The sequence below is a fragment of the Onychomys torridus genome, chromosome 1 (genome assembly GCF_903995425.1).
Source record: "Onychomys torridus chromosome 1, mOncTor1.1, whole genome shotgun sequence".
NCBI classification, from domain to species: domain Eukaryota; kingdom Metazoa; phylum Chordata; class Mammalia; order Rodentia; family Cricetidae; genus Onychomys; species Onychomys torridus.
The window spans coordinates 121,904,281-121,932,069 of record NC_050443.1 but is presented as its reverse complement, the minus strand read 5'-3'; the positions used below and the strand labels follow the sequence as shown (position 1 = coordinate 121,932,069).

Genomic DNA, 27,789 nt, shown 5'->3' with positions numbered 1-27,789 from the left:
GTACCCTGTTTCACAGACTGAAGTCCACTACTATAGTTGGCACATTCTCGGCTCTGGCTAGTGGAGAGTCACACTGACCTACCGTGAGGGGACAAGGACCTTAAGCACCCAGAGTCAGAGGTACAGAACTCTGATTTGAAAAGAAACACTTATGACACGGAAGTGGGATCTGGGACCTACCCTACTATGTGCACAAGTCTCTCTCCTAAATCAGTTGCAGGTATTTATTTGTTTGTTTGTTTGTTTGTTTGTTTATTCATTCATTCATTCATTCATTCATTCATTCATTCATTCAAAGTACTTCTGGGTTCCAGGAACCAATGTAGCAGAGGAAAAGGAGCAAATGAGGCCATGGTCAGAATGCACATGTGCACTGTGTACCACACTGACCTATGACAGACAGCAGACTCACACGTGCACTGTGTACCACACTCACATGTGTACTGTGTACCACACTGACCTATGACAGAGCAGACTTGGGAGCTGGCAGCACACAGACTTCTCCTCCTATAGTCCCCGGCTCAGTCTTCCAGGGTGACCCATGAGACGCAGTTAGGTTGTGGCCCTTTTTGAAGGCATTTTTGCAGATGTATCCTCTGTCCCCCAGCTGTTGGAACAGATGTGTTCCTTGGAGCTGGCTACGGCCTGCCCATTCTCTCATGTCTCATCACTGTGACTCGGACCTCTACTCCCTCTTTTTAAGGACTGTGGGGGTCACACAGAAACCATCCAGATAACCAAGGACCTCAGGCTCAACAGACAGCAACCTGGATTCCGTCAGTGACATTAACTCCCCTTGGCCAGGTTAAGTGGCATACTCATAGCTTCTGGGGATCAGGAAGGAGCTGTGTTCAAAGGCCAGTCCTCTGCCTCCCAATGCCACAGGCCGAGGCCACCTTTGCAGGGCAGCATGGCCAGAAAAGCACTGCTGGAAGTTTTGTTCAAATCTCCAACAGCTCTGGGACTCAGAACGCTGGAACTCAGCATTGTGCTACTTAGCACTCTGGGACTCAGAACTCTGTGAGAAGCACTTGACCACAGAGCGGTGGTTCATTGCTATCCTCAGCTATACAGTGAGTGTGAGGCCAGCCTGGGTTACATGAGATCCTAGCTCAAAAAACTGGGGCTAGAAAGATGGTTCAGTAGGTAAGAGCACTTGCTGTTCTGGCAGAGGACTAGGCATCAATTCCAAGCATACACACCATGGCTCACACCCTTCTGTGACTCTAGTTCCAGAGAACCCAGTGTCCTCTTCTGGCCCCTGTAGGCACCAGGCACACTATGGTACACAGAGCAAAACACGAATTCACATAAAAACCCAAACCTAAACAAACAAAATATCCAAACCAACCAAACAACACATTCAAACCAGATTTTTCTTGTGCTATTACAGTGGGACCAGGTCTTGGGATACATGCTCTGGACCCTACCTTTCCTCATCCAACAGGGCCAAGGTCAACATCTTTGATGGACCAAGTGTCTGCTCTACACCCACCAGCCTTTGTGGGATGACCTCACCAGCTAACAGAGCTTGCTCAGTACCAACAACCCAGGCCCTGGAGATTTTCCATCTACACACTGGGGCTCACACTCACCTCCCTGAATCACAGTGGTTCCTAGGAGGCAAAGCTGCCTATGTGGTGGGGTATGGAGCCAAGAGACAACTGAGAAATCACTTTTGTTTATTTCCAGCTCCCTGGAGCATGGCACTCTGCCCTGGTGTGTGCATGCATCTGTGGTGTGTGGTGTCTACATGTTCCTCCCTCCCTGGACCAGCTCTATCTTAGCATCTGCTATGAACCCAGAAGGAAGCAGAGGAGAAATGTGTCCTTGAAGAACTTCATGGTCTGGGCTGGGAGGACAGATCAGTCAGCAAAGCACTTGCTGTGCAAGTTTGATCCCCAAGCCTACCTTAAAAAAACGCTAGGCATACTGGTGCACTCCTCCCCTTAGTGGTGAGGCAGAGGCAGGAAGAGCTCTGGGACTTTCTGGCCAGCTAGTCTAGTCTAATTGGCTAGCTTCAGGCCAATGAGAGACCCCTGTCTCAAAAACAAAATAAGGTAGGAGTCAGTAAGATGGCTCAGTAGGAGACAGCGCTAGCCTGGTGAGCCTGAAGATCCAGATGCCATGGCAGCCATCTGTAATCCCAGTAACCCCAGATGAGATGGGAGGTGGAGACAAGAGAACTTTCTGAAGTTCATCAATCGGCTAGCCTGGCATATGCAGCGCAGAGGAAACACCAAGAGATCCTTCTTCTAACTTCTGAAAGTTGGCCACTGAAGTCCACATGTGCTCCGTCACACACACACACACACACACACACACACACACACACACACACATCAAACATAAGACACACAAACACACACCACACATGCATTTCATAGACATACCATACACATACTACACACATACTTATACACACATATCACACACATACAAACACATATATTACACAAACTAAACCATTAAAAATAATCAAGGTGGGGGCTGGAGAGATGGCTCGGTGGCTGCTTTTTCAGAAGATGTGAGTTTGATTCTCGACAACTACCACTCAACCCCAGATCCAGGGGATTTAACACCTCTGCCCTCTAAGGGCACCAGCATTAGTGTGAATACCCTGCCCCCACACATGTACATAAATAAAAATACAAGTAAATCTTTAAAGACATTTCTTTAAAAAGTCAAGGTGCACAACAGCTGAGGAATGGCCCCTGAAGTTGAGCTCTGGCCTCAGCACACCAGTGCACACAGGCAGGTGCACCAGCATACACATGTACACTCACCAAACCTCCAACTTTGATTCCCTCAAGGTAGGCACAGGTGCAGGGAGATATCAGATCCCAAGGACATGAGTCAATGGGTACCAAACCCTCTGACATTGTGCCAGAGCCAAATCCAGGGTCTAAAACCAGAGCCAGAGGAGGAAGGTTGCCAGTTCAGGAGCTCCCGGATAAACACAAACCACTTCAGAGAGGTGGTTCCCCAGCAAGGTGGTTCTCTTCTCAGTTCTCCTGGGAATCTGCTAGCAACTGAAAACAACTTATGGAACACGAGCTGAATGCTGACTTAAGGACTGTCAGGCAGCTGTCACTGTACAAAGTGACATTTTTACCAGGTCTAGCTGTGTCCCTTGCTCTCTCATGGACTCTCAACACATCAGGGCTCGTGTACAGACCAGCAGGACCATGGAGCACCAGCTCTAAGTACCACACCAGGGAGGGAGGGGCATAGTTATTAATTCAGGGCCCTCTCTTGGGCTAGTGTCCGGGGCTCTCTTGGATGCTCAGCACACTCACATGTTGGAGAGCCTGTAGGGAAGGGGACTGTCAACTCCCTCCCTGGTGGGGATGTGCTGTGGTACCCTAGGAGCAGGTGCTGAAAGCATCACTCTGTGAGCATGTTGAGACCCTGAGAGGTGGGACAATGGGAGATGCTCTGCTCCTGGGGATTCTGCCCTCAGAGGGATGAAGGTAGCTGGGAGGGACCCCAAGTTAACTCTGCTGAGAGTCACTGTGAGTAAGCTCAGCTTCCTATCTGGGTGTCTTGGCTCATGCAGCTTGGACATTGAGAACAATCCTTTTTTTTCCTTGCAGTAATGACAGAAAAAGTACTCATGTACTCTGGAAGTGGGGTTCCAGAAAGATGACAGGGAAGGAGGGCTGAGAAGGGACAGCATGACAGGGATCTGCTGAAACTTGTCACTTGCCATCGGTTACCATGTGTCACACACACTATCCTAGTGTGAACTACACAAGCTCCTTCTCTGCCCCAGGCCCGACTTAACCAAGTATCAATCTATCACCCTTCACTGAGCCACCAAGGGCACCCAAGGCTGCCCCTAAAGTTCTAGTGTCCAGGCCTTAACTGATGCTCTACACGGCTCCCCCCGTCACAGAATCAGAGGCTCCACTGCACTCTGGGCTGAGGGCTTTATTCCTGTACACACCCTATGTTGTGGTACTCAGCAGCCACTTTTATATGTGGCCTAGAAACCAAGAACCCATGCTCCCTCCTCTCCTAGGAGTAGCTAAGGCCCTGGCCAATGAGATGGAGCAGGGTCTGCTGAGTGAGGCTTCCCTTAGTACCATTACACCACCTAGGACCCAGTAGCTTTGTGGTACCTACCTTTCCCTGACAGCAGTGAGGATGAGGCTCAGCAGCCACATCAACACCTTGGGCATACTGAGGGCAAGCAGGACACAGAGAGTCAGAGTCTCAAGTGGCATCACAGGTCCCCATGCCCACCCACCTGTGATTCCTGACCTCCTGTTGAGGAGACCATGAAGCCCCGGGACTCCCAGGTATGACTCAAAGACCACGCTATTCTCAGTCACAGACATTCCTGCCTGCATGGCCACGCCCTGCCTTTTAAGCCATCGACACCCAGAGGAGAGTCATGTTTTCATTGTAAAGCTCTGAAGAGGAAAACAGGGCAAATGGAGGAATCACCGAGCTCCCTAGGGTACTCTGCTGAACTCATACAGCTGTCCCAAGCCTGTTCTGTCAGGAGACAGCTGGGCAGGACTCGATTACCTCCAAGGTCAGCTATCTTCTGAAGGATAGACTTAGGATCCGAAGCCAGGGTTGGCCTGACTGTATGAGTCAAGGTCACCCTAAGGCACCTAGAGCATCTGTAAAGGACAAACCTGAACAGTGAGCCTATTTCCCTTCAGTAACACTCCGATGACACTGTTCTGAGATTTGCTAGGAGTACAGGAAGAGGTGGGCATCCTTGGCTTTGGGGAGAGGGGTCCACAATGACCCTCCCTTTCTTCATCTCGTCAGTGCTGGACTCATCTAAGACCACATATGCTTGCTTCTATGCCTTTGTCTCCCTTGGCCCTCTTCCTGAGCTCAGGTGATAACTCTCCTGAGTGCCTGGTGTTCACAGTGATGCTATCTGGCTTTTCTCTTGCCTACCTCTGCCCTCTTGGCTGCTCTTTGGCTGAGGGGAACTGAGGACACTATGACGGCAGGGGGTGGGGGGAGTAGTTTCTGGGGACGCTGCCCGGTGACCACCCTCCCAAATTGGTTGAACAAATGAATAAAGCTGTTGGCTATCAGCGAGGTGGTTTCTGCTCTATAGTAATTAGAGTGTTTTTTTAAAAGAAGAAGAAGAAGAAGAAGAAGAAGAAGAAGAAGAAGAAGAAGAAGAAGAAGAAGAAGAAGAAAGAAAGAAAGAAAGAAAGAAAGAAAGAAAGAAAGAAAGAAAGAAAGAAAGAAAGAAAGAAAGAAAAGAAAAATCAACCCAAGAGGCTCCCTGCAAGCCCGCACACCTGATCCACAGAGCCAAGCTGGCAGTTTGAATGGAAATTAGAGTAAATGGATGAATTGGGCATGATTTGCATGCAGCTGATTAGCTTGGCTGGGCGTGCCCTGTCAAGGTGGCCTCTGGTGATCTAGGAGCACATGGTTTAGAGGAGAGGCCAGGGGAACCCTGCCTCAGGCCCCAGCAGCCTACGTTTGAGTGACAATGGGCGAGGAGGGGACTCCCGTAAGAACAGGTGGGACAAGACTTTCCTGTCCCAGGGTCAACCTGGCTGTTGTCCCCAAGACTGCAGAGCCTTCGTGCTCTGTCATGCCAAGTCATGTGGACCAGGCCCATTTTGTGTGCCTAAACATGCAGCCTCTGTCCGATGCCTGCTCGCCTAACATCTGGTCTTGGGTCTTACTTCACAACTGGCCTCCACCCCCAGGGAATCAGAAATTCTCAATAAAACAGATGCTAATCAGCACTGCTCTTCATGGAGCGGCCTGATGAACAACCTTCCTCCAGAAGGCAGGCTCCATCACCCCTGAGAAGGCTCTTAGAGGTGAGGTCCAAGGCCTACAGGCTCACAGGTTGGAGGAGTACAGCCTGGATATAAATTTGGGATCCGGACTGGAGGCGGGAGGATCCTTTTAGCTTTTTAATCTTTTTTAAGGACACCGGCAGCTGAGGCTTGGGAACTAGGGCACTGAGAAAGGAGACCTGTTGAACAGGAGGAAGCTGCTGCCTCCTGTGGGAGGGACCCAGGGCTCTGAAGACTAGGGCTTCAGCATCCACACCTTGGCTAACCAGAGCTCAGGACCACAGGGTCTCAGAGCTCACCCCTTATCAGGGAGGCCTTTGGTGAGGGTTAGGCGGTCCAAATAGAAACAGAAAACACATAGACTCACCCTAGCCATGACCTTAATGGGCAGAGGTCAGACTCTCAAGCCCTCATTCTCTGCCAGTTACCAACACTATAGCTCCTGCCCAGAGGCACAAACTCCACAGGTGATGGACAGAACCCAGAGCTGCTATGCAGTGAGAAATGGGGCCTGGAATCACTAGAATCTTGGCAACTCACATTTATCTTTGCATCCCTTAAAGTGACATCCAGGGGTGAGGGTAAGATGCCTATTTGACCAGGCCCCTGAACTGGCTTGAACCCCAGCAAGGCAGCGGCTTCTGTCAGCTCCTATTCCTTTTTTTTTCTTTCTACCGCCACACTACCAGAGGGGCAGGGAGTCTACTTGATTAAAAAACAATAACAGAAGCCAAACTGGCCACGCTTTCTCTGAAGAAGGGCAGCACACATCCCTGTCCGGGCTCGGGGGACTTCTTGTATACTTTGCAGGGATCCTGAGCCACGGATGCCTTCCGTCCACACCTCATCACACAGCCAACCCCCTCGGTACAGCATCTCACTAGGAATAGATGTTCAAGTTGGACTCAAAAACCCACCGGTGCTCAGAGAGACACTCGAGGATACAAACAGGACCTTGGGATTCTCAGCCACAGAGATGCCTGCATCCTGGGTGTTCTGCCAGCCACCTTTGTTTTTCTCTAATCAGAAGTAGGAGAAAGCCATGATGGAGACAATAGCCTCGAGGAACCTAGGCACCGGGAGCACCACATTCTAAGACACACAAGGTATAGACTGACCAGCCTGCTGCCTACACCGCACATGCCACCATCTCACCAAGCGCCAGGAACACCAGAGTTCCGAGTCTACTAGCTCTGTTGCTCCAGCAGAGAACAAAGACACTCATGTCGGCCAACCCCAAGCAGGCTGGGGAGGTGGCACCATACCTCCAAAATGAACTCTCTTCTTGAACCGGGAGTTCTCAGCCATCGTTCCTAACCTGGGTATGACCATCTCACTCAGACCGGTCCCTCGCCTCTTCCTCCTCTGGGTCCATGTGGAGAGTCCTCGGGGCTGGCCTCACTTACTATTCTCTGTTAATCCAACAAGGAGTTAAAAAAAAAGTTGCAGTCTTCTATGGTCAGAATTTAAGGATAAAAGGAGAAAAAAAAAAAGAACAGATCACAGGACTAAGAAAGACAACCCCAGAGTTTAATCCACGAGGAGGTTCACGGATTTGACTTTTGAAGATGGAAAATCAGGATCGGCTGAAAATTCGGTTCTTTGACACAAGTTGTAGCTGCAGACTGGAGCTGCATCCTTCCACTTCCTCACTGTACCGGGGATTTTTTTTTCCTAGTGCCGGTTTCCATGGCAACGCATCAGTCACTAGTCTAAATAAGTACGGGTGAAGGACGCCTGGAAAACCAGTGCAATTACGCACGCCATTAGCAGGGAGAGGAAAATGATTCAACCACTATTAGCAGGGGCCAGAGGTGTCACTTATAGGCAGTGACCGTCCTTGTCCTGAGTAATTGCTTTCTCATTTGGGAACATGGCATTTTCTCCGCCTGGGCAGTTTTGCTGCTCTCTGTGCAGTGGACAGCAAGGTAGCCACATCACCTCACAGAGCTGATGCCAAAGAGAAGGCCCGGGTCTCAGGGACAGTATCCCCTTCCAGGTGCTTGGGACTTTTGCCAGTGCATGAGAGGTAGATCTGGGGTACATCCAGACATGCTGCAGCTTCAGCCTGAAGGATCCGGGTGGGCAAACACCAGGTTGAAGCTCAGAGGTAGCACTGGATGCTGGGGTCCAGGGTGGGGGAGTGAGCTGGCCACTTTCTGAGTACTCTCCATTCCTTTTATCCCCAGGGACTGAAGTCTCATAAGAGAGCAGGGAATCGTGTCCAGTTGCTCAATCTGTCATTTCTTTCTCTTAATTTGATTAATTAAAAAATCTTATTATGCTTATTTTTGGAGACAGAAGGTCTAGCTATGTAGCCCAGGCTGGCCCTACTAGGAATCCTCTTGAGAGCCGGGATAAGTGCCACCATACTTGGCTTCCCGTTTTAAAAAATAGCTGTAGAGGAGCTTGCTATTTGGCCTGAAGCAAGAGCCCTCTCCGTTCTGAGCTGCAGGTGAATTAGAAAAGGGTAGAAAGGCTCCCAGAGAGGCTGAGTGGGTGGGGGAGAGTCATGACCCAGTCTCCAGCTGTGTGACCTTGGGCACAGCTCCAACTGCCTTGACTTGTTTGAAGAGCGTAAACTCGAATTGTCCATAAGATGGGATGCTGTAGGCATGAGGTATATAAAGCACGTTAAAGGACACCAAGAAGATTGTAGGCACTGGGGAAAGGCTAACTTTGGTGTCATCTGTATCTTCAATGCCTTGTGCCAAGAGGTCGTAGAGCATGCTCCCTGCACTTGCCAGGCTCAGATGACTTGTGGGGACTTGGTAGAGTTGGTGATGGAATTGGCTTCTTGTTTACCCACTATACAGGTCTAGACGCCCTATAAAGAGTAAGGACCAGAAACCTGGGCCCAGAGGAGTTAGGTGACTGGCCCAAACCCACCCAACCAGTTAGGGCTGATCTCAGGACTAGAAGCCTGGTTTCCTGGCCTGCTCAGGAGGATGCTGGGTACAGTGAGGCCACGCTTGTTGTTATAGCTTTATATGGCAGTGGGTTCCCTCCTACTTAGGAGGCCTGGCCTATCCTGAGCTATCCCTTAATCCTGCTCTTTGTAGTTTAATAGTGGGTGCAGGCCCTCTCCCATAGACTTTCTGACTCTCTGGACCCCTCTCTTCCCCACCCTGCCCCCTGTGGTCTGACATGATCTGTAAGCAAATTGGAGGGTCATAAAAATAGCCTGTGCCTGGCACGAGAGGGACCCAGGGGGCTGCTGCCGCAACTGCTCACTGAGATTCCAGTGGGAGGCAGAAGCCGGAGAGACAGGGGTAAAAATAGCCAGGGTTTCCACGGAAGCTCTGCCTTCCCTCTCCAGGCCCGCCCCGCACAGCGGGCACATGTGATCCTCGAAGTCTTCGCGCGTACATCTTAAGGCTCGTGTCCTTGGAGACGCCCTTTCTCATCAGAAAGTTGTGGGACTCAAAGGTGTACATGGTGGATTCTCTACCTTCCTTGATGTCTTTGGGTCCCCCAAGTGAGGCTGGTTAAGAGGCCAGGAGTAGTGACTGAGGAATGCCAAAGATGATAGGCTGCTGCCTGGTCCCTGTCTGCTGTCCCTGGGCAAATGTCTCAGCTTCTCTGGGATTCAGTTTCCCCATCTACCAGTGATGGGTGGTTAAATGCAAACCCTGCTTCAGGGCCATTGGAACAAGAGTATTAGTTACAGCAGGAGCCACATCACACAGGGACCCTGCTGCAGCCTTGGAGACATCTGTAAACACCGACCCAGTGTCCCAACAGGCTTTATAAGCTGCAGAGCACTGGGTCAAGTTGCTACTGTCACTGCCAGTGTAGGACTGTGTTCTAGCTCCCTTTCTGTTGCTGTGACAAAACACAAGCAACTTAGAGGAGGAAAGTGTCTGATTTGTACTTCTGGGTCACAGACCATCGCTGAGGGAGATCAAGGTGGGACTGCAGCAAGTGACCACATCATGGTCACAGTCAAGAACAAAGAGAAACATGCACAGCCTTGCCTGTGTGCGACTGGATTCTTTCATTTGTATACAATTCAGGACCCCTTCCCTAGGAATGATGCCACCCATAGTAGGCGAGGTCAATTAATCAAAACAATCTCCCAGAGAAATGCCCACAGGCTGGCATGATCGTGAGTCTCTCCTCTCAACCGGTTTATAGGTTGTGGCAAGTTGACAAAAACTAACTGGCACAGGCTGTTTATCACAAAGGTGGACATGTCCCAGGGGTGTCTGTCTGTCTGTCTGTCTCTCTCTCTCTCTCTCTCTCTCTCTCTCTCTCTCTCCCCCACACTCAGACAGAAACCTCTAGGAACAACAAAGAGTTCGCCTGATGTTCTGCAACCTTGGCCTTCTATATTTAAGTCCCTGCTCTGAGGTCAGCTGCTTCAGGACCTGAAGGTGATTATTGGAATTGTTGGCCCCCAGGACTCCTCCAACAGCAACAAAGCAAGGATGAGAAAAGGAGGATAACCAGCCGGGTGTGTGGAAGGCACAGCAAGCTTGCTAAGCTGGGCAAGGCTCAAGTATGCTGGGAACAGAACAGCTGAACTCCGCCCATCCATTACACCCACGATCGAGGCGGACTCTGAGAGCTCCTGAGGAGGGTGGCTGGAGAAGGTAAGAGCAGTTGGTGTCTCTAATCACTCAAACACACACAGGGCAGCATGTGTCAACAATGCTGGGGACACACACACACACATACACACACACACACACACACACACACTCAGGCCAAGTGCATAAATACATGCACACTCTTGCAAATGCAGAGATACACATGGTTACATGCACATGTGTATATACATGTGTACACACACTTATAAATGCAAAGATATGCACACACACACACACACACACACACACACACACACACACACAGCACTCCTGGCCACTTGGGTCTCTTTCCATGGTGAAGGTGCTCCTTAGCACCCTTCACTCTTGCCTCCTAGCAGCCTGGTAGCTCATCTCTCATTCTATTTCTTGTGAATTGCACACACAGTGTGAATATGTATGGCATAGGGTTTTCTGCTGAGTATGAACAGATAGCTGCCTGCATCATGTATGGCTTCTCCAATTACCCAGCAGGGGATGACCCCAGGCCTAGTACCCAGTGCATACCAGGGCCTCTCAGGCTGGAAGACCATGGCAGCTAGGCCACTTTGTGTCCATCAACAACTTAGGGGCAGCAGAACTCACAATGACTCAGGGATCAGGACTGCTACTTGTCCTCATTAGGAACGAATGCTTCCCCCAGGTCTGAAACCAGTCAAACAGTAAAGGTGATCACCAAGGAGGTGAGTGGCAAGCTTGTGTCCACATCACCATGGAGCAGAGGGGACGTGAGGAATGATGAGCTAAGAGAGATTTGCCAACGTCTCTGAGATCAGAAGATAAACTCACATCATGATTCACTGCAGGGCTGGCAGGGGGCTCAGTCAGTAAAGCCCTTCTTGCCTTGACACACAAGGCTAGGAGTTTGATCCCTAAAACAGAGTCCAGATAAAAAGCTGGGTGTGGTGGCTCATGCCGGGTAGGTGGAGACAGGGTGATCCCTGGTTGTTGCTGAGCAAACCCACACTATTTGGAGAGTTCCAGACCAGCAAGAGACACTGCCCCCCTCACAAAAAAAAAAAAAAAAAAAAAAAAAAAAGTGGACAGCACCAGGGGAACATCTGAGGATGACCTTGGCTTTCATATGCATATGTGTTCAGGAATGCACACATGAGAGCATGGTGTGGAAACCATTATACTGCTATGCACCATGACCTTTTATAGATGGGAGAGGCTAAGAGTCAAGTGTGAGAGCTCATGCTTGCCATCCCAGCACCAAGAAAGTAGAGGCAAGAGGTTCAAGACCAGCCTTGTCTACATAGCAAGTTCAAGGTTAACCTAGATTACATGAACCTCTCTCTGTCTCAGAACAGTAATACCACATCTTTCCTAGTTCGGAGGAACACACTCTGAAGATATTAGCGTGGATTTGTTTCCATGTGCACATTTATATGATTAGGCAACTGTGACAGGCAGAGAAGTCAGGCAGGGAATACTAGCTGGAGTGGTTTCCTCTGCGTGTGGAAGCCGTATGAGTAAATGTTTCATTTCTGATATTCATAAATGCCACTAACACCCCAAGCCAGCAACATTTAACCTAGCTGCGGTGCTTGTGTGTCATGCTTCCCATGAGTCACCTGGAGATACTTGGGGACTCCTAAATGCTGAGTGAGACAGCTAGACTCACCTTGGAGATTACGGTTGGAATCCATACAGATCCAGGGCTTGCCAGCCTACAGTGCCCAGAGAGACAGCTCTTGGGGAAATGGGCCTGTGTCTCACAGGAACTGAAGAGCTCACTGTCCCTCTCATTTGGGAACAAAGATGACAGTAGGTATTGTCCATATTCACTTCATCCCACCAGAGGTCACTGTTTTAAGAAGATGCCAGAGCATGATAATTAACATATAGATTTGTCCCCACGTCTGCAAGGACCCAGGACTCTGAAATATGCAGATGGCGTAGTATTGGCACAGGCCCTGCACTCATCCTCTGTGAGTCAAATCACATCTGATGACTCGAAATGCCTAACACACTGGAAATGACAGGCAAGAACTATGTATCGCACTACTTAGAGACAACGAGAAAGGGAAAAGTGTATGTATTTAATGCAAACAAATTTTCATTTTCATGTGTGTATGTATAATTGTGCTTGTGTGTGTGTGTGTGTGTGTGTGTGTGTGTGTGTGTGTATGTACATGTGGAAGGTGTCATTCCTCAGGAGTCTTCCACCTTACTATTTTTTAAAGATGTATTATTTTTGTATGTGTGCATGGGTGTGTGTGTTACCCACATGTATATGGATGTCTGTGTTGGACCTCTTGTAACTGAAACTACATGAGGCTGTGAGTTGCCTGTGGGTGCTGGGAACTGAAACTCTAGCTCTCTGGAAGAGTAGCAAGTACTCATAAGTACTGAACCATCTCTTCAGCCCTTATCTCTCTACCCAGGCCCGGATGTCATCTTTTAAGACATGGCCCCTCACTGGCTTGGAGATCACAATTCAGATAAACCAGGTGGCCAGAGAGCCCTAGGGATCTTCCTGTCTCACTTCCCCAGTGCTGGGGTTAGAGGCATGGCATTTTACAAGGTTGCTGGGACATGAGCCCAGATTCCTCTGCTTGCAAGGAAAGCATTTCGCCAACTGAGCTTCTCCTTAGCCCTCTTTTGGTTTCTTGAAACATGGTTTCTCTCTATAGTCCAGGTTGCCCTCAAATATGCAACAATCCTCCTGCCTCAGCTTCCTGAGTGCTAGGATTACAGGTGTGTACCACTGAGCCTAGTTTAAAAAAATATTCTTCACCGTTGATTGGCTGAACCCATGAGTGTAGATCTGGGGCTCGAGGGTGGTGGTGGCTGGGGATGTTGACAGGACAAGTGGCCATGACAACAGCAGTGTTGGACCTATTTTTCCTCTAGGTCCTCTCAGCCACCCAGTGAGCAAGTGAGGACACAGCATACATGGGGAGTGAGAAGCATGAAGAGAGAATGGTGGAGAGAACAGTGGGGTCCTTGAACCACAGAAATTGTGCCCTTCCTCGCAAACACCCAGAAAAGCAAGGCTGCCTCTTGTCCTCACAATGGTCCTTAGCTCAGCGACACCTCTTGACTGACCATGCACCTCTGTGGTGTGTGACATCACACACAGGTGACTGCACCTGGAACTATGAGACAAAATGACTCACATTGTTATGTCACAGCAGACAGAGAAATAAGACAGTGTTACGAGTCCCCACCCTGCTCCTTCTTGGTGTCCACTCTCAGCCACCACTGTGCCTTTGTAGGAGGAAAGCCACCTTACCTATTCTGCCTCCCACATTGGGAACAGGTATGAGTCCAAAAATATTAGTACACCCCCAGGTCATCACTGAGGACAAATGGCCTGTGATAGGCAGGTGGTGGCACAAACTCCCCCTTTCCAGTGTCTGGGGGCTGACTGTTCTAGGACCCATGTGCACACATGTGTATGTACTGAAGGAAACCAGGATGCATCAAGGCCAAGGAAACAGGGCCTTTCTGACAGTTACAGGCTGACGTTTCTCACACATATTCACAGGCTCAACAGAAGCCCTTCTCCGGTTTACTGTCCCACGCTACAAATGCTTTAAATGAAGGCTAACGAACCAAGCAGCCTATGCCAGGGCAGGACAGGCAAGTGTGCAGGCCTGCATCTCCCTCACTCTGTTGTGATCTCCATGGAGACAGAGCAGAGCTTTGGGTCCAGCCAGTGCCTGGCCTCCTCTGTTCACAGAGGACATGGGGTGAGGGGGGAGGTCGGTCCTGTCTCTCCAGCACAAGCAGGACTTTGCAGCATCCATACTGTGACCTTCCTTTGGGGTGAGTGGTCAGATCATGCTCTATCTGTCATAGATCACAGGGTGGCGGATGCCACTGTCAATCAACTCAGCAGGATACTCAGGAGTGTTCTTAGCTGATGCCAGGACTCCAAAGACCCCAGACAAGTGCCCAGCGTCACTGCTGGGTGACTGGAACTCATGTCTACCCAGGGAAATGAGTGGTGACAAATGGTGAGAACCCCATCCAGAGGCTGTGGGTGGGCCCCTCTGGCACACGGCACAGGATAGGACCCTGCTCAGCTTTAAAAGAAAAACACAAGTCCTAGGTACATCTCACTACACACACTGGCCGCAGGAGCTGGTCACGAAGGGAGACCTGTCTCTAGAGATAAGGTCAAGGGGGCTCTGGAAATGCCACCGGTGGGAGACAGGGCTCTGGATGAAGGGATGTTGGTAAGAAGCCAACACCCTGGGTAAGATGGGAAATGCTAATTAAACCCACTGGGTCACAGGCAGCAAAAAGTGAGCCTCAAACACATCCATCTAGAGGAAGAAGTCAGGCAAAAAGGCCATTCACTGCCAGGAGCCTGCAGGACACATACAGCCCTGGAGAGAGGAAGCAGATAACCCAGCCACCAGAGGACTGGGTAGAGGCAGAGGCAGGGACCATTGACCTGGACCAGGCCCCCTTCGGATATGCCAAGAGGTTCTGAAACTAGACCGTGGTAGTGGTGAAGGTTGTGACTGGGTGTACAGGAGGCTGCTGCCTCGCGTGGGCACTGCAACAGGCTGATCCTGCTGGTATTTGAATTGTATCTCAGGAAAAGTAAAACAGCAAAGGAGCCTGGGATGCCTGGGCCAAGAGGCCTAGGCTCTGAGCCTGCTGGCCCTGCATGGTTGCAAGACCTCAGCCCAGCTGATTAGTGCCTCCACACCTTGGTTTCCTTGTCCCAACAGGTGCCCACCCACAGTAGGAGCTGTAAGGCCTGGGCACTAGATCCCCACAGAGGATCCCGGGAGGAGGAGGAGGTTCATGTGAGTTGTTATTTTACAATGCACAGAACCCCTGGATCAGGGCAGAGTGAGTCCCCAATGCTCTATGCACACAATGAGACAGCACACATCAGTTCACCAATCACTAATTCCCCAAGTCCTCTGCTGTCATGCCCTTTGTCCCCATGTGCCTTTCAAGTGACAGGCTCTGTGATGGGGACCTCTGTCCCCACTGACATGTAGTGGGTAGCCATCCCAGCATTGGCCTGGAAGTTCCAACCCCCACTGAGGCTTCGGTAATGGTCACGCCCACAAGGCGGGGCAGAGGAGGAAGCAGAAGACGAAGGATTGGGAAGAGCTCTGTCTCTTGGTTCCCGGACTCTGGACGCTGGAGGTAGACCGAGCAGAGTTCTCCAGAGAACACCGCCGGACTGCGCTATACCCTTGCCAGACCCTGTAACCTACCCCTTCATTTGTAAGTTACCCCACAAAATAAACCTCCCTTTTAACTACGTGGAGTGGCCTTAATAATTTAACCAATACTGACATAACAGGCATAGGTCTTATGTAGCCCTTGTCCCCATAAGGCTGTGCCTACCGCTTGCCAACCTTTGGACTCACTGTTCTGATTGCCTGGCTACCCCAGCCTGTACCCACCCAGATCCTCACTCTCTTTGGGTCTTTGAGTGTGCTGTGTCTAGGCCCTCCACTCCCCAGGAGTAGTCTCATGTTCCCAGCACTGGCCAGTGTCCCGGGGTGTCATCGGGCTCCCTGCTGCATTTCCAGGTACAATGTCTGGCAATTTCTGCTGAATGAGAGACTCCGGAGCTGTCTCCATGTCAAACGCCACTAAAAGAGGGATGACTAAGCAGGAGGAGGGAAAGAGGGGTAGACAGACACACAGAGAAGTCATCACAATTGAGTGGGCTCATCTGTGACGGGAGACGTGAGGCTCTCCAGGAGTTCTGGGAACGAGGCGTATGAGAGCTTTACTGGAGGCATGAGGCACGGGCTACCATAGTAGGGTCTTGTAGGATAAGTAGGAGTTTAGCAGGCAGAGGGGAAAGGTCCAAAGGTGGAATTGTCACTACAGTGACAATGCACACTAATAATTAGTGTGAGGTGTCTCATTCCTGCCCCTTTCTACCATCATCAATAAAGTTTTATTGGTACAGGGAAGCCCCAATTCACTGGTGTGTCCTCTGACCAGAGGAAGCAGCTTTGAGTGCATGTGGCTGGGCAGCTCTGGCTGGGGGACAGTCTGGCCAGGTGAACTGGGGCACACAGGGTGTCAGGAGAGAAAACTATGGGGTATGGGGAGAGAGGTAAGGAGAAAGAACAAGGTAGATGTGGAGCTCAGCCACCACAAAGGTAGGTGTGTGAGTGTGTGTGTGTGTGTGTGTGTGTGCGTATATGTAGTGTGCATGTGTGTGTGTGCATGAGTGTGTGTTTGTGTTTGTTTGTGTGTGTGTGTGTATGTAGTGTGCATGTGTGTGTGTGCATGAGTGTGTGTTTGTGTTTGTGTGTGTGTGTGTAGTGTGCATGTGTGTGTGTGCATGAGTGTGTGTTTGTGTGTGTGTGTGTGTGTGTGTGTGTGTGTGTGTGTGCAGTGTAAGTATGTGTGTGTGTGGAGAGAGCAGCCAACCTAGAAGGGGAGTGAGTCCCTTGAGGTAGGGAGGGTGGCTCCCCTAAGCCCCCAGCTCCATGGGTAACTCAGTGCCATTACTGGGCCCAGCATGGTAGGGTGCATCACAAGCTGGGGACCTCACAGCAGAGCTCAGTTCAGGGGCAGGCAGAAGGAAGAGAGAGACAGGCCAGTAAGAGTTGGACTCACTGCTGTGGATGGGGGTGGGGTATGGGGAGTAGGACACTGAGATCAAAGGCTGGAGGCCATGCTGCCCTGGCTATTGTGAGGCACCCAGTAGCATGTCTGCCAAGTGAGAAGGGAGAGCCTTAGAGCCTGATACTACTTCTAAGCAGGTGCCAGAAACCTCAATTTAGAAGTTGTAAGAGAAGCCAAACAATGTAAGTGATGTACTGATGGAGAGGGGCACCTGCCCAGGGACCAGGAGGGGGCAGTCTGGAGCGGCTTGTCCAGCCCAGCAGTGGGCGGAGCCTCAGATGAGCTTCCCAAGTGGCACAGACCAGAAGCCCTTCTACTGTGTCTTTGCTGAGGTAGGTGGGTTGGGGAGTTCACAATACAGTCCTCCTCTGGCTGTCACCTTCCTCCTGCCCACAGAGGATGCTCCATGCAGGATTTGGACAGACAGATGATGGCTTTTAGCTGGGGCCCAGGGGATATGTCAAGCCGCCCTACCCCACCCCGGGCCCAAGGGGAAGGAAGAACGCTGTAAGAACTGAGATGTGCCTGTGCACTGGTGGCAGAGGGTATTTTGAGCATCACAGGGAGAGGGGTGAGGGGGTAGGGCAGTCTGCGTTGCCCTGGAGATGGCTGCAGGCCATGGCACATCTGCATTCAGCTAGAGGCTGGCGAGATGGCTCAGTCAGTGATATGCTTGACTCGTAAGCATGAGAACCTGAGTTTGATGTTCAGAACCCACGTAAAAATGCCAGGTGTGGGGGCACGTGCTTATAATCCAAGTGCGGGGGAAGCAGAGACAAATGGATCCTGAGGCTTACCAGCCAGCCTAGCCTAATAGGTGGGGCCTAGGCTAGTGAGAGACCTTGTCTAAAAGGAAGTGGAGGGCATTCCTGATAATGATGCTCAAGGCTGAGCTCTGGACTCCGCAGGCTCATGTGCATGCACACCTCCTCCATATTATGGCCACGAGTGTGAACAGCACTTCACAAGGTGGCTGTGGAGGCGGGAAGTCCATGAGATGACAGGGCTCTGCCTTCTCTAGGCTCTGGATCAGTGACAGGCTGAGCAATCACTGCATGAACTTCTGGGTGACAGAGCACTGTCAGGATGATGACAGGGATGCTCACACATCCTACAGTTGCAAGAAAGGTCTGAAGCTCTGTCTTGACCCCAGAGCAACATCTGAGCCACAGAAAGGGACACTGCAGGGCCAAATTTAGACAGAAATGGCTGGCTATGGGGGGCCCTGAGTGAGGGGAGCAGGTGAGCTATGTCAGTGCCCCCCCCCCCACTACAAGGAAGGGGACAAGTTTTGGTTGGTGCCTGCTCTATTGAATTCTGGTCAGCTGAGGCCCAGAAAGTCCTACCATTTTAGCATAGCCACAGAGCCACAGCGAGTGGCTGACTCTGGATTCCAGTCTTCTGCAGGGGGCCAATGCACCTGTCCCTCCTGAAGGACCCCGGCTGATCATTGGATCCCACCTCACCAAAGTCACACCCTTGATGGCAGGAGGAGCTGGCTGGTAACAAGAGTGTGTAATGCCACTTCAGGGCCTCCAGCAATGTCCAGGGTCATGCAGCTCCTGGAGGCTGGAAGCCCATCATTGCCCAACACCCTGCATGGCCCCTGGGGTTCTTCAGTGAGTCAGTGGGGTCCTTCTGATTAACAGAGATGTAGTATATGGCTAGGCAGACCACAAAGGCAGTGCAGTGGGACTCGGCCCCCTCAATCCTGAGCATCAGGGGGCTGGGCTTCTCCAGGCAGTGGGAAGTTGGTCATAGATAGGGCCTTAGTGTGTTAAGCACATCCTCAGTGTGTTAAGGATTCACCGAATGTCCCAACCACAGCCATAGGTTGTCACTTCAGAGCAACTCCCATTCAGGGGAGGGACACTGGATTCAGGTAGCTAACATGTACTTGGTGGGAAAGTCAGGGGACAGAGTGACAGCTCAACCTTCTTCTGGTGAAGACACTGGGCAATCCCCTGCTCACTAGACTGGGGTCTCCATGGTAGCAGGACTTGTGTCTGATTCTCTCTTCTTTCAGCATCTAGAATAGTGCCTGGCAAACTGTCAGTGCTCAATGCATGCTGAGTGACGGGAGGATGGCATAGGCACCTCTGAGTCACAGACCACACTCCTGTGAATGAAAACTAAATACTTTACACCAGGTTCCTGTGATGACCCAGAGGGAGGCCTAGGGATGTGTGCAGTAGGTGCCCACTGAACACCAGCCCAGTCTCCTTCATTCCACTGTGTCTTAGTGGACTTCAGTCTCGTGAAAGGACTTCCCACTCTGCCTTGAGTCCCTGCACTTGAGTGGTCCTTTCTGCATCTCTTTCATTCTGCTGCAAACAAAACTGAGGCCACCCCATCCCCTGTGGCAATGGCGTCAGAGGAGCAGGGATGGAAGCATCCTTCTTCTCCTCCTCCTCCTCCTCCTTACCCCCACCCTCAGTAGATAGGCTCCAGCAAGCGGCATCAACCCTGGTTATTTTTAATCACACGATTACCCTGGGTCTTTGTCACTGAAACAGTTTAATTGGGAGCTGCAGCCTCCTACGGCAGGGTGGTGGAGGCAAACGGCACCAGCACACCCAGCGGCAGAGTGCCAAGGAACAGGGCCTTCAGCCGGCCCCTTCCGGATCAAGTTCTGGCATCCAAAGCCAGCCTGGTCTCCAGAGGAAGATGGGAGGAGCATGCTGAGGCATACTGGGAAGCTGCCCCTTGAGGAGCTGCAGCTCTGGTCAAGTGCCATCCACTCATGTGGATCATGGAGACATATGGAAACTGAGACCATTGTGAGGGACATTAAGGGGAAGGAATGAAAGTTGCCATTATCTATCCATCCATCCATCTATCTATTCATCCACCAACCATCTATCTTTTCATCTATGCACTCACTCAGCTATCCATTCATTCACCTATCCACCCATCTGCCAATTTACCACCCATCCAACCACTCTTCCACCCATATAGACATCTACCATGCATCCAGCCACTTGTCCTTTAACCTACCCACCCACCCACCACCCACCCACCATCCATCCATCCATCCATCCATCCATCCACCCATCCATCCATCCATCCATCCATCTATCCAACCATCCATCCACCCACAACCCATCCATCCATCCATCCATCCATCCATCCATCCATCCATCCATCCATCCACCCATCCATCCATCCATCCATCCACCCATCCATCCATCCATCCACCCATCCATCTATCCATCCATCCATCCATCCATCCACCCACCACCCATCCATCCATCCATCCACCCACCCATCCATCCATCCATCCATCCATCCATCCATCCATCCACCCACCCACCCATCCATCCATCCACCCATCCATCCACCCACCCACCCATCCATCCATCCATCCATCCATCCATCCATCCATCCATCCATCCATCCACCCATCCATCCACCCATCTACCCATCCATCCACCCATCCATCCACCCATCCACCCATCCATCCATTCATCTAATCCACCCATCCATCCACACATATATCTATCCATAAATATATCCACCCATTCACCTATCCATCAACCTACCCATCTATCATCAAGTCATCTACCTACACACCCATCCATGTAGCCATATACCATCCATCTACCTATTTACTATCCACCTATCCATATATCATTTGTTCATCCATCCATCCATCCATCCACCCACCCATCCAATCCATCCAATCCATCCATCCATTAATCCATTCATCCACTCATTAATTTTTTAATCCACCCATCCATCTATACATCTTAGATATCCTCCATGGTACACTGTAAATGCCCAAGCTCCCCACTCCACCTTTAGACTGATTCAAGTTGTGAAAGGTGTTTCCTACTTCATCTGTGTCATACTCTCCATCTACCTAGTCCATGCATCCATCATGCATCCATCTAACCCATTTCTCCCATCCATCTTCTCACCTACCCCATTCATTCCATATACTCATCCATCTATCCATTCATTCCATTTATCTATCTAGTCATCTTATCCATCCATACATGCATCTATGCCCATGTTCCATTCATCTATCCATTCCACTTATTTATCTATCCAAATTCATCTACTCATCTCTTTGCATCCATCCACACATATACTCACCAACTCTTGGCTGAACACTCACTCTAACACTGAAGCCTCCCCCTTTTCCTAGAGGTGATACCTTCCCACTGTCAGCATCAATCCAGATGCTTTCTGAGTCCTCCTCCACTGCAGTTGGCTTGTCCCCTGCCAGATTTCTAATGTTTTCTGTCTCACCATCATCATGATCTCAGTAGCCCTGGGAGGACAGAGACTAAGAAGAACTACTGTGTGTGCTGGGTTCCACTGCCTGTGGATTCTTATTGTGTAGCCATCATAAGAGCCACCTGGCTATCCTGAGGGGACTCACTGACAAAGACAGAACAAGGAGCAGAAGGCAAAGAGGCTCCATCTCATGGAGTCCTCCCTTGGCTTCAGGATGTGGGCTTTGGGGTGAGGACCCCAAAAGTTCAGAGGGACAGCCTCAGTGCATGCTGCCATGCTTTCTTCCCTATCTGCCTGCACCTTGCTGAGTCTTCACCCCCTCATCCATAAAGTGTGAGCATGACAACCACCTTGCAAGAAGTTATGCTGGCTGTGGTCATTCCATCCACCCAGGCAGCTGCTGATTCTGACAACCTTCCCCTCAAGGCCACTGCCTGTCCCTGCACCACATCCTCAGTGGCAAGGGAAACACAGTCTGCAGTCCTCTGTGTGGTGCAGCTTCTTTCCTTCTGGAGAGCTCCTATGCACCCTTCAAAACCAAGGCAGTACCATCCAGTGTGACAGCCGCCATCTCCAGGCTCTGTTCTCTCCCCACCCTCTCGGTTTCTCACAGTCTACTCTTGAGGTTTGAAGGTTAAAAGGAGGAGTCAGATGAGCACCAGCATCCTCCTCTCTCTGCTTCCTGATCAGAGGTGTGAACAAGTAGCCCCATGCTCCCACTACAGCTGTGTACTGCCGCCAAGCCGTCCCTGCCACGATGGACTATAGCCCTTCACACTTGAGCCAGAATGACTCTCCCTCCCTTGAATCACTTCTTGTCAGGTCAGGTATTTGGCTGCAGTGACAAGGAAGATAACCAGCACACCAGGAACAAGGACACAGTGTGTCACCCTTTGTCTCCCAGGGACTATCACAGATTCTGGCACACCCTGCCCAGCTACCGTGCCTCCCCAGCCATCAAGCCCTGTGGATGCTGGCTTAGGAATGAATTTCCACCACATCTACCTTTTATCTGGAAAGAGCTGTAGCAATGGCCCCAGCTGCTCTCTCTGGCCCCAGGGAACTTGCCAAGCCCCCAATCCACATGCCTGCATGGTCCTCTGCCCATGATGCTCTCTGCCCATGATGCTCTCTCCCTTGCAGCTGCTAAACCTTGGCCTAGACCATCCTACACCTGCCTTCACCTTTTGCCTGTGTTGCCTCAGCAGGGCCCCAGCAGCCACAGAGCAAGCTGAAGCCAGGGTTAGCCTGTCATGAACTAGCAGAATCTTCAGCCTGAGGTCTCAGGGATCTCTTTTTTCCTCTTTCTTTCTTTCTTTCTTTCTTTCTTTCTTTCTTTCTTTCTTTCTTTCTTTCTTTCTTTCTTTCTTTCTTTCTTTCTCTCTCTCTTTCTATCTTTCTTTCTTTCTTTCTCTCTCTCTTTCTCTCTCTCCATTCCTTCCTTCCTTCCTTCCTTCCTTCCTTCCTTCCTTCCTTCCTTTCCTTCCTTCCTTCATTTCATTTTTTTTTTTGAGACAGGGTTTCTCTGTGTAGCTTTGTACCTTTCCTGGATCTTGCTCTGTAGACTAGGCTGGCCTCAAACTCACAAAGATCTGCCTGCCTCTGCCTCTTGAGTGCTAGGATTAAAGGCGTGCGCCACCACCGCCTAGCTCTCAGGGATCTCTTGCTGACCCCTAAACCCTGCTTTTGGTGCCCATGTGCAGATGAGGAGGCAAACTGGACAGTTTGTCTACAAAACACAGTGGAGCCTATCACACATCTTCAAGAATGTGGCTATCCTGAGTCCTGTACAGAAGAAACTGTCTAGCCTGATTCCTGTGAACCCTCCCTCCTGTGCCCTGCTCTGGGAGCCTGGGGCTTTGGTTCCATCTCCCATCAGAGCTCCAGAGCAGACTCCCCACCACACAGTTGACCACAGCTGTGCCTGTCCTGTGTCTGGCTTTCTCCAGGTAGGAGCTTGACTATATTATAGCCATACCAAGAAACCCAGCAAATAACACATTTGCATGCTGTTTTAAATCACCTGCCCAAGGGCCTTTTACCGAATTCTAATGTCCACAGATCCATGTACTTCATCTGTTTTACAAATGAGCAGAGGGAGGCTTGGGGATGAATTCAAGGTTATGGACCAAAGTCAGCACTGGGGTGGGGGGGGGGGTGAGTCTGATCTTGGAAAGCCCCTGCTTTGCTTACCTGAAGAGTCTGTAGCAGCCTCTAATTTAGAGCTCTGAATATGCAAACAACTAAAGCCAGTCTGTATTTGTAAAAGTCCACTTTAGACACCAGACTCCTGACATGTAAGGTGGTTCAGTGCTGTCCAGCCGCAGTCCCCCACCCTCTCCAGCTCCCTGGCTGCAGGAAGCTCCTGGGTGCGAAGGGACCCTCCTTGCTGATTTGCCTGCCACCTGACTTTCTCTGAGGGTCAACAGAGTGTAGCCAGCTCCTCTCCATGCTTCTGCTGGCCCTGGACAGTAAGTCACAGTGAGAGAGGAGACAGCTGCAGGATGCTTTCAGGATGGCTTGGCCTCCTAACTGGCTGCCTGCACAGCTGATTCCCACAGTGCTTCTCCATGAAGCGCAGCAACAATCATGTCAACTCAGAGTAGAACACCAGGCTCCATGAAACATAACTTCGAAGCCTGGGGGTGGTGATGACCATAAACACAGGCTAAGCCACAAGAGCACATGCCAAATCTTTTCAGGACTTCCTTGAGTACCACTGTCAGGACAGCCAAGAGCAGTCATGACCCCAGAGCTGGGGCATGACTCCAGAGCCCAGAAGGAACCCACCCTTGCCCCTACATGCCTCTCTAAGAACTGTCTTGATTGTTAATTAACCCAGACCAGTGTGGGCAGCGCCATTCCCTAAGCAGAGGCTTCCAGAACTGTATGAGAGCAGAGAAAGCTAGCTTAGAGAAGCAAGTAAGATTAATTTATTTTCTCTGCTTTTCTGTGGGCATGATGCAATTGGTTGCTTGAATTCCTGCCTTGACTTCCCTACAATAATGACCTGGGACTGTAAGGCAAACAAACTCTTTCCTCCTCAATGTTTTTTTTTTGGGGGGGGGCAGGGAGCTCAGGATATTTGATCACAGTAATAGAACTGAAAGTAGAACAATGTCCTTTTAACAAGACTGGGTAGGTCAAGAGCAGGCAGCCACATGCCTGCCAAGGTGATGCTCCTTCCCACAGCCTGTGTAAATGCCTCATGGTCTCTGATGCCTCTAGAGACTTCTGGTAGAGCCAGGGAGGGACACACATGATAGGATTAAAGAGGGACTCAAGAGTATCTGGGTGCCTAGTTTTCTCAGGACACATTTCAACCTCTCATCATCAGACTGTCCCAGAATAAAATGAAGAGGGGACGGACCATCCTGGGCATAACCTCGGAGTGACTCCTTGCTGTCTGGAGATCCTAGCCCGAAGGCCCGAGTTCAATAGCTAGAACCAGGTAAGGGTGGGAGAGAGGACAGATTTCCACAAAGTTGCCCTCTGACCCCCACACATGCATATACATATAACAATAATAAACAAAAAATAACTCAGAAAAGATAAAGAATGAAGTATAAGGTGACCAGCTGGTGAGATGGCTCAGTGGGTAACAGTGCTTGCTGCCAAGCTTGACACCTGAGCACAATACCTGGGAACCATGTGGTGGAAGGTGGGAACCAACTCCTACAAGTTGTCTTCTGATCTCCACATGCATATATACTCAAAAACAAGTAAATCTAGAAAAATAAAAATTTAAAAGACAGAGCATACTACAAGCAACTTTGCTTGGATGAACTTGATCATTTCAGTTGTACAGACTGAATCTTTGAAAGGTACAGACGTTTAAAACTCCCCCCTGAAGAAATAGATAGCACAAAGTGTCTTACGCTCCTCCCATGATAGTGACGGTACTGTTTAAGAACCATCTGAAAAGGCTTCTTCAGCTGCATGCTTACTGGTGGATTCTGCCAAACATCACAGCAGTGGAGGTAAGATCCAGGTCCCCAGCCAGTAGAACCTCCAAGACACAACCTGTTGTCTACAGATTTCAGCTTCTGGGGGTGGCAGTACCAATGTGTACCTTGAGAATGAACATATTCTTGGATGTGGAGGGACACTGACTACTGGGACATTTTGGTCTCCAAGGACACTACTAATCCCAGAGTGATAGTGACTATGAGGGTGAGCTAATAAGATAAATCATCATCATCATCATCATCATCATCATCATCATCATCATCACTGGTAACAGCAGTGACACATTTGAAGTGCAGCCATCCTTGGGTGCTCATAGGTTTTTCATCCACTGATTCAACCAGCTAAATATGGGAAATATTGAACAAAATGCTGTGGACAAACTGAACAAAGAGACTTTTTTCTTATAAATTTTCCCTGAATGACACAGTGCAGGGCTGGGGTAACATGCATGCTGCACAAGCATGAGGACCCAAATTCATATCCCCATCATCCATACAAAAAGCCAGACATGGTGGCACCTGCCTAGAGTCCCAGCTCCGGGAAGAAGAGACAGGTGGATCTAGGAGGCTTGCCGGCCAGCCAGCCTAGTGGAATCATTGCGTCCAGGCTCAATGAGAGGGATTAAGAAAAAATACCTAACACTGATACCTCTATGTACTCATTGGCCTGCATACCCCACCCCTATATACCAATACAACCAATACACACTATGGAGAGCTGACTCACAATGTATGGGAAGGCTGTGCAGCATATATACAAGCAGTAAGCCATTTCCCATAGGAGACTTGGGCATCTGTGGAATTTGGTTCCCTGGGGATGCCACGGCACAACCATCTTTTGAAATGCTGTATACACACCCTATTTATAAACACCAAGTTCAATGGCACACAAACAAAACTCAATCACTTTGATCAATAGCCACTACCAACAAGCCAGTGTGGAGGTACTGGTGACCTCTCCTGCCTGCTTAGTGGATGCTAACGAGTAAACCTGGTAGTTATGTGTGTATGGACAGGTTGAGGATGGGTTTGAATCTGAAGTCCAGCTACCCATTCAGGTTGGCTGATCCTTGTCACTGTGAAGGCCCAGGTGGGCTGTTCCAGGGAGGATGCTGGCTGGCAGGGGCTGTGTAGACATACCCTTGTCCCACATTGCAGAAACATCCAGAAAAGATGAAATCCCTGGCAGTTTTCTTTCTGTGGTACAAAGGTAGCTAGGTGTCCCTGCTGATCCCTCTGTTCTTACTGCCTGCAGACTACCCATTTTCTTCAGCATTTCTTACACACAGGGAAACCCAAAACAAAGCCAGGATCCCTCCTGGTATATTCTCCTCCCAGCCTGGGTCTGTAGAGGCAGCAGCATGATTACGGGCCTGGATGTAGCTGACAAGGCTAGGTGCTTCTCCCCTGAATGTCTTCCCACCGGGATTCTTAGTGTAGACTGGTCCCTGACTCTCCTCTGAAGTCAGGCTGGCCACGGTCTCTTTCTGGCTTCTGCACCCAGAGGCTGCCATCTAGTGGTGATAAGAGGGACATGCAGTAGGGAGCAGGCTCCCCTAAGGACAGGGATTAAAGTTTGGTTGTCTCCTTAGGGCAGCACCGGTGTCTATGCAGCCTTGGGAAGGCACTCAATCTCTCTGAGCTTTACCATTGTTGGACTCATGGAGATGAATTCTGGCTATCAGGGTTGACTGCAGCCCCAGAGTGAAAATAATATTCGACATAGCCTCAGTTTTCCCAGAAGCCAATGCAGCGAGCAAGGCTGGGAGCCTAAGGATAGGCATCTTTCTTCCCTCCTGGGGCTGAGGGGAGCTGCCTCCCTAGATGTCCAGGTTTTAGTTATAAAGATCATTGGAAATAAGTGAGTAGCCATTTGGCCTCCCTGAGCCTTGAAAATCCTTTGGTGATATGTGGACAATGTGGGGTTAAGAAGAATCATGGGCAACTCTGAAAACGCTCATGCTGGAACCCTAGAGTGCATAGAGGTGTCCAGGGAGTGAGTGGTGGGACTGGCTGTTGCATGCACACAGAGCCTTGGTCATCCTTCCCAGGAAATGCAGTGAGGTCACTGCTCCACTCAAATCCTAACTCCAGCCAAGCAGGCCAGTAGGAGCCTGGATGCCTTCAACTAGTCCTTGTCTCTGGGTCTCAGTGGGCTCCATGGGGCCAACATGACCAGGTGCCAACCAATTATGGTGTAACGTGGAAGAAGATGCTGTGTTAGTGAGATAGAGAGGGAGCCCAATTGTATAGTGTGCATGTTCCCGACCTGCCCTCATGGCTAGAGTGGCTCCTGTTCTACCCATCTCTTAAAATGGCTACAGGAGAGTGGGACATAGCATACCAACTGTGGTTGTTGTTGTAGTCATTCAGAGTATAGAGCAGAGATTCCACATTCCCAAGGCTGCCACCCAGAGGAGGGTTTGGGTTCTGCTGAGCAGCTGGTGCCTGGCCCTGCTGCAGCAGCCCCCATGGGCTCTGCTCTAACACTGGAGTCCACGGGGATGGAACCCTCGCTTTGCTTCCTGGAGTCTAAGCTGTTGACTGTGCTGATGTAGAAACCACAGCCCTGACGGCCGAGGCCCCTGTGGGCTTCCCTGGGAGATGCGGTTCCTAAAGGGC

At 50.4% G+C, this 27,789-nt stretch overlaps 1 protein-coding gene across 4 annotated transcripts in view; it reads right to left on the bottom strand.

Moving 5' to 3' along the window:
- Shank2 (SH3 and multiple ankyrin repeat domains 2) overlaps positions 1–27,789 on the bottom strand; it is a 300,678-nt gene that overhangs the window by 189,238 nt on the left and 83,651 nt on the right. Inside the window, exon 1 of one of the 4 annotated variants that reach the window (XM_036200107.1) lies at positions 7,061–7,400. The exons of the other annotated variants lie outside the window; for them this stretch is intronic. Within the exon in view, the coding sequence (XP_036056000.1) occupies positions 7,061–7,127 (67 nt within the window). The 5' untranslated portion in view covers positions 7,128–7,400. Of the gene's footprint in view, positions 1–7,060; positions 7,401–27,789 lie in introns of those variants that run through there. 4 annotated transcript variants of the gene reach the window in all.